Source organism: Lagenorhynchus albirostris, chromosome 2, assembly GCF_949774975.1.
Source record: "Lagenorhynchus albirostris chromosome 2, mLagAlb1.1, whole genome shotgun sequence".
Classification (NCBI taxonomy): domain Eukaryota; kingdom Metazoa; phylum Chordata; class Mammalia; order Artiodactyla; family Delphinidae; genus Lagenorhynchus; species Lagenorhynchus albirostris.
The window spans coordinates 157,455,498-157,462,179 of NC_083096.1; the positions used below are offsets into that span (position 1 = coordinate 157,455,498).

The 6,682-nt window shown below is 60.3% G+C and overlaps 1 protein-coding gene across 1 annotated transcript; it reads left to right on the forward strand.

The window, feature by feature from the left end:
- Positions 1 to 242: 242 nt before the first annotated feature.
- On the forward strand, positions 243 to 4,554 carry COL8A2 (collagen type VIII alpha 2 chain). The gene is made up of 2 exons (XM_060142697.1): positions 243 to 442; positions 1,058 to 4,554. The coding sequence occupies exons 1-2, from the start codon at positions 244 to 246 to the stop codon at positions 2,974 to 2,976; spliced, it is 2,118 nt and encodes a 705-aa protein (XP_059998680.1). The 5' UTR covers position 243; the 3' UTR covers positions 2,977 to 4,554.
- Positions 4,555 to 6,682: the final 2,128 nt, after the last annotated feature.

A 6,682-nucleotide genomic window follows, 5' to 3' on the forward strand; every position in this document is an offset into this window, starting at 1 on the left:
TGGCCGCCAAGTGAATAGTTAGGGGGAGGCTACTGTCCAGGGAGGGGTCCTCGGTAGACTTGGGGGGGCGGCGATAGAGAGCTATGGGCAGGATTAGGAGAGACTCTGAGACTTTGAGAATTGCTTGTGAATAATATCTAAATCCTGATCTTTTTGTGAGTCCCTGGGCCCGTTGCCAACGTACCCATGGGCTGGCTTGATGGCCCCTCTCGTTCCTCCCTGCAGCAAAAGCCTAAGGACGCCATGCGGGGGGCTCTGACGTCCCTGTCTTCGCTGCCGCCACCTCTGCTGCTGCTGCTGCTGGTGCTAGGGTGCGGGCTGAGGGCGGCCGCCAGCGGTGGAGCCGCCGGGGCAGCGGGCTACCCGCCGGTGCAGTACGTGCAGCCCATGCACAAAGGACCCGTGGGGCCGCCCTTCCGCGAGGGCAAGGGCCAATACCTGGGTGAGCACCTCCCCGCCCCGCCCCGCCCCGGACAGTCCTGACCCCCAACTCCCTGCCTCCCGACCTCCACCAGCTCTTCCCAGGCGCCCCCGCCTCCGGCCACAGCCCCTCAATCCCCACCAAAGACTTTCCCATCTCCACTTTCTTCCTGATGCTGGTCCGGGGCGGGTGCAGAAGTGGGGTGGGGAAGTGGGGTGCCGCTGGCTGGCGGAGATGGTCTTTAGGTAGAGGGTGGGGCGGGAAGGTTTGTGGGGAAGTGGGGAGGGCGGGGCGGCTCAGATCGGCTCTAAGGAGGGATGCTGCTGCCACCTGGTGGCCACTCCACCCCGGTCAGGCAGGGATGAGAAGCTCTTAGGGAAGGCCTAGTCTGGGTGGGTTGGGTGCTAAGAGCCCTGGGTGTGGATACCCTGCGGTTCCCAAGGTGGCCACTGAACCGCCTAAATTCCATCTTCCATGAGAGCAGGGAGGGGGAGACCGGGACTGGTCTTCACGAACAGATACAGAACCTTGTCTTCTCAAGTTGCACCACACGCTGGTATGGGGAGTGGGAAGATGGGTCCCCTGTTCCCACTGTTCAGGCCCCTGACTGACCCCTTCTCTCTCTTTCTCTCTCAGAAATGCCTCTACCGCTGTTGCCAATGGACCTGAAAGGAGAGCCTGGTCCCCCAGGAAAACCCGGACCGCGGGGTCCCCCTGGCCCTCCTGGCTTCCCAGGAAAACCAGGCACTGGAAAACCAGGGCTACATGGGCAGCCTGGACCCGCTGGCCCCCCTGGCTTCTCCCGGATGGGCAAGGCTGGTCCCCCAGGGCTTCCAGGCAAGGTTGGCCCACCAGGGCAGCCGGGGCTTCGGGGGGAGCCAGGGATACGAGGGGACCAGGGCCTCCGGGGGCCCCCAGGGCCCCCTGGCCTACCTGGGCCCTCAGGCATTGCTGTCCCTGGAAAACCAGGTCCTCAGGGGGTGCCAGGGCCCCCAGGATTTGGGGGGGAGCCAGGGCCCCAGGGAGAGCCTGGGCCCCCGGGTGATCGAGGCCTCAAGGGTGAAAATGGAGTGGGCCAACCAGGGCTTCCTGGAGCCCCAGGCCAGGGGGGTGCCCCCGGACCCCCTGGTCTCCCTGGTCCAGCTGGCTTGGGCAAACCAGGTTTGGATGGGTTTCCTGGGGCCCCTGGAGATAAGGGTGAGTCTGGGCCTCCTGGGCTGCCAGGACCCAGGGGGGAGCCAGGAGCTTTGGGCCCAAAAGGGCCCCCTGGGCTGGATGGTATGGGGGTACCAGGGTCAGCAGGGGTGCCAGGGCCACAGGGCCCACGAGGGGCCAAAGGGGAGCCAGGCACCCGGGGCCCTCCTGGCCTGATAGGCCCCACTGGCTATGGGATGCCAGGGCTGCCAGGTCCCAAGGGGGACAGGGGCCCAGCTGGGGTCCCGGGGCTCTTGGGGGACAGGGGCGAGCCAGGTGAGGATGGGGAGCCGGGGGAACAGGGACCACAGGGCCTTGGGGGCCCCCCTGGACTTCCGGGGTCTGCAGGGCTACCTGGCCGACGTGGGCCCCCGGGGCCTAAGGGGGAGATGGGGCCTGGAGGACCCCCAGGAGTGCCTGGCATTCGGGGTGACCAGGGGCCTAGTGGCCTGGCTGGGAAACCTGGGCTCCCAGGAGAGAGGGGGCTTCCAGGGGCTCATGGACCTCCTGGACCGACTGGGCCCAAAGGCGAGCCAGGTTTCACGGGCCGCCCTGGAGGACCAGGGGTGGCAGGAGCCCTGGGGCAGAAGGGTGACTTGGGGCTCCCTGGGCAGCCTGGCCTGAGAGGCCCTTCTGGAATCCCAGGACTCCAAGGCCCGACTGGCCCTATCGGGCCGCAGGGTCTGCCAGGCCTGAAGGGTGAACCAGGCCTGCCGGGGGCCCCTGGAGAGGGGAAAGTGGGAGAACCTGGCATGGCTGGGCCTACAGGGCCTCCTGGGGTCCCAGGTTCCCCAGGACTCACGGGCCCTCCTGGGCCTCCCGGACCTCCCGGGCCCCCTGGTGCACCTGGGGCCTTCGATGAGACTGGCATCGCCGGCCTGCACCTGCCCAATGGCGGCGTGCAGGGAGCTGTGCTGGGCAAGGGGACCAAGCCCCGGTTTGGGCTGGGCGAGCTGTCGGCCCACGCCACGCCCGCCTTCACCGCTGTGCTCACCTCGCCCTTCCCCGCCTCAGGCATGCCCGTGAAGTTTGACCGGACCCTCTACAATGGCCACAGTGGCTACAACCCGGCCACCGGCATCTTCACCTGCCCCGTGGGCGGGGTCTACTACTTTGCTTACCACGTGCACGTCAAGGGCACCAACGTGTGGGTGGCCCTGTACAAGAACAACGTGCCAGCCACCTACACCTATGACGAGTACAAGAAGGGCTACCTGGACCAGGCGTCTGGGGGGGCCGTGCTCCAGCTGCGGCCCAACGACCAGGTCTGGGTGCAGATGCCCTCGGACCAGGCCAATGGCCTCTACTCCACCGAGTACATCCACTCCTCCTTTTCAGGATTCTTGCTGTGCCCCACATAACCCATGCTGCCCCGGCCTCCTCCTCTTTAGCGGTAGAGAGACCTTCTCACTTACAAAGAACCTCCATTTAAAGAAAAAACCAAAGGCCAAACAGAGGCGGGAGCAGAGGCGGCCGCGGCCTTGGCCCGAGGAGACTGACTGGGTTTCTCCCTCCGCGCAGGCTGAGGTGGTTTCTGGAAGAAGGTGGCCTGCGTTCCTCTCCCCCGAGTGTCTGTGCAGCGTCGGGGTTGTGCCCCCTCTCCTGCCCTGCCTGGCCTGCAGGCAGGGCCCCAGGACGCTCTGCCCAGCTGGTGGAGACCCCTGGCCCCCGTGAGTGCTGGGCCCTGCTGGGCGGCGAAGGATGCTGCTGCTGTGCGAGTCAGAGCTGAGAGGGGACTGAATTCCCCTACCCGTTCCCCCGGGGAGACATCTTCGCAGCCCTGCCCTTCCTGCCTGCCCACAGACGGCCCCCTGCTCAAGGAAGGGGGCAGGGCCTCCCTCAGTTCTTGGCTGCCCCCGCGCGGGACCTCCAGCATAAGACGGTGGGTCCCCTGAAGAGTTTTTGTTTCTCTCCAGGGGAAGGGAGAGGAGGGGGACCATCGAGGTGGCCAGTGGACACCCTGTCAGGACTGCCACCCTAGCAGTGGGGCGGTGGCATCAGGCCTGTCCCTGGCAGGTACAGGCGTGTGGCCCCTCCTTCAGGCTCCCAGGAAGTGCCGACCCCCCTTCACTGCTCAGGCTGCAGCCATGGGGAACGGTGGTTTGTGAGGGGTAGGGGCATGGGTCTGAGGCAGGATGGCAGCTCTTCACGTTCGTCTCCATCCCCCAGGCTGCCTCCACCAGCTCTGGCTCTGTTCATCATGAGGCCAGCCACCCAGGCCCCTAGGGACCGCCACAGGCGGGCACGAGGCAGGATGGGCAGTCAGCGAACATGAGTATTCCTCCCTTTCTCTCCTTTCACCTGCTGGGGGAGGGCTGATTTTCTCAGACAAAATTGTAAGGGATCCTTGCCACCCCCAACCCCAGTATCCGCAAGGCAGAGAGCTTCTTGTTTGCCCTCAGAACAAGGTGCACACAAGCTTGGGGATGAAGGCCACCGCCCGCTTTTTCTTAATAGCCATATGATGGGTGTGTGTCGACTACAGGGGTTAGTCTGCTGGGGCTTCTTCTCCTTCACCCTCTGGTTCCAATTTCCTGTCCTAGGCAGGATTAAGGCCCAGGAGGATGAGGCCCTGAGAAAAAGGGTGCCAACAGGCCCGTTTGGAATGAGTTGGATGTTTCTGCCGTTTTCCCCAATCAGAGCTCCACCCTGCAGGAAACAGACAGGACCCCCTCCCATGCCCTCAGCCGCTAGTTCAAGCCGAGTGGATAGAGCTGAGGACCCAGCGTGAACCTGCTCCAGCTCTGGCCCATGCCAGCCTTCCTTCCCATGTTGAGGAAGGAGACTGGCCACTGACTTCTTTTTTTTCTTTTTTTAACATCTTTATTGGAGTATAATTGCTTTACAATGGTGTGTTAGTTTCTGCTGTATAACAAAATGAATCAGCTATACATATACATATATCCCCATATCTCTTCCCTCTTGCATCTCCCTCCCTCCCACCCTCCCTATCCCACCCCTCTAGGTGGTCACAAAGCACCGAGCTGATCTCCCTGTGCTATGCAGCTGCTTCTCACTAGCTAGCTATTTTACATTTGGTAGTGTATATATGTCCATGCCACTCTCTCACTTCATCCCAGCTTACCCTTCCCCGCCGCCCCATGTCCTCAAGTCCATTCTCTAGTAGGCCTGCGTCTTTATTCCCGTCCTGCCCCTGGGTTCTTCACGCCACTGACTCCCGACTTGTGACTCTGTGGCTCCTCAGGCCCATCGCCTGGCCACAACTTCTCCAAACAAAGCAGACCGTTTACTTGCTTTAACTTGCAAAAGGAGAGACAAAAACCCAAATCTGCCCAAGTGGCACTTCAAGAGCAGGTTGTGGCTACGGTTCCTGGTGGGTTTCTTATTCATCGGCCCCCACGGGTACTAAGTCTCAAGTCGTAGCTCGGGGAGCCATCTGCTCAGCCTCCTTCCTGGGTCAAAGCCGCTGCCATCTGACCTGTTAGGGAGGCTTCTGTCGGGCGGAAATGCATCAGGTCCTAGTGGGAGCCCAGGGCCCTGAGGAGGGTACAGGGAGCCAAAAAAAAAGAAAAAGTGCTGTTTCACAGAACTGAGTTTCTGCTAAATGTCATTCCTGAAGCCTTTGGGGAGAGGTGGGTGGTGCTTCCGAAATATTTATGGGATTTCCAGGTGTCCACTTAACTGACTAGCTTTGATAAACTATGTCAGGTTTTAACAATGAAAACTACATTACCTTGTGCATTTTTATATTGATTCCTCATTTTAAGATTAAGGTTTAAATGTTTTCCGTTAGTAATTTCATTTCTAACCTGGTATAGGAGCTTAGTTCTCTACATACCTATTATGTACCCTGTGTCACAGAAGATTCGGGGAAAAATGCACTTGGGAATCAAAGAAAATGGGACTTCTTTTTGAAAAGAAAAACAACGGTATTGACTGTATTGACACAATCTCAATAAAGCCTGTTGAATAAACAGCCCTGTGCTGAAACTGGCATTGATTCAGAGGTGTCTCGAGCCTCTGGATTTCATGAAGCACCCAGGGAGCTCTCTGGGGCTCTTGCTCTGCACCCTCTCGAGGAGCGTGCATTCCTCCCAGCCAGGGGTTCTGTCACCACCGCATCAGAAATGCTTGATTCTCTGAAGCTGCCGAGGCTCTGCACCAAGTAAACGCCAAGAGGCATTTTAAGAAAGCAAAGTGAGGCAGTGGCTGGAGCTAGGGGAGACGGATCAAGCTTCCCTGGAACATTCCTGCAAGCTCTCAAGGGTAGTGGAGCATGACAGCTGGCTCAGGATCCCAAGGGTCAAGTTTCAACATCTGATACAAATTATGAATGAAATCAGGAATCTTTGCTCCTGTGGGGCGGGGCTAGTGCCAGGCCCAACGCTGAAGGCAGGGCCAGGGGAGCTGTCCTGGGAGAAAGCACTGCCCCATAACTTGCCGTACTCTGGGAATCTGGACAGCAGACCTGAGACCAACCTGTGCCCTGAAAAATCCTGTGGTTTTCCCCAGCCTGGAAGAACCCCATCTTGGCTGAAAGCAGGCCTGTCCGACAGTCCTGAAACCTCAGGCTAGCTGCAGAGCTGGGCATGCGTCTCTCTCCACCGAGGCTGGAATATCCCTCAAGTTTGAGGGGCGGTGTCTCCTCCATTTCGATTTTCCTTTCTTCAGAATGGATGGTGTGCAGAACTTCCCAGCAGGCCAAGGCCTTTGAGGCCCAAGATGCAGAACGAGGCCCGGCCTTCACCTGAGGCGATGTGCCCCCCTCACACAAAGGTCAGCGGTCCCGTGATAACACGGTCCCCTCGGCATCGTCCTACAGCGTTCTGGTTCCTGGCTGGGCCTGGGTTCTATCTGGGGAGCAACCTATGAAGCCAGGCTCTGAGAGCAGGAAAATCTGGCTTGTTCCTGCCCGCTGCCTGGGCCGCTGTGAGGGATCTCCACCAGGACAAAGCGCCAGACCATGCCTGCTCTGCTTTTCGTGGCTGAACAGCTGGAGGAATATGCCTCCACAGGCCAGCAGCTTGGGTCCCTGGCTCCTCGGAGAGTGAGGCCCAGACAGAGAGGCACAGGCACAGAAGGGCGAGGGGGGAAGAATCCGCTCAG

Coding starts and splice junctions, on each gene's coding strand:
- COL8A2 (XM_060142697.1), top strand. CDS start 244: ATGCGGGGGGCTCTGACGTCCCTGTCTTCGCTGCCGCCACCTCTGCTG. Junction 443..1,057: donor GGGCAAGGGCCAATACCTGG/GTGAGCACCTCC, acceptor TTTCTCTCTCAG/AAATGCCTCTACCGCTGTTG.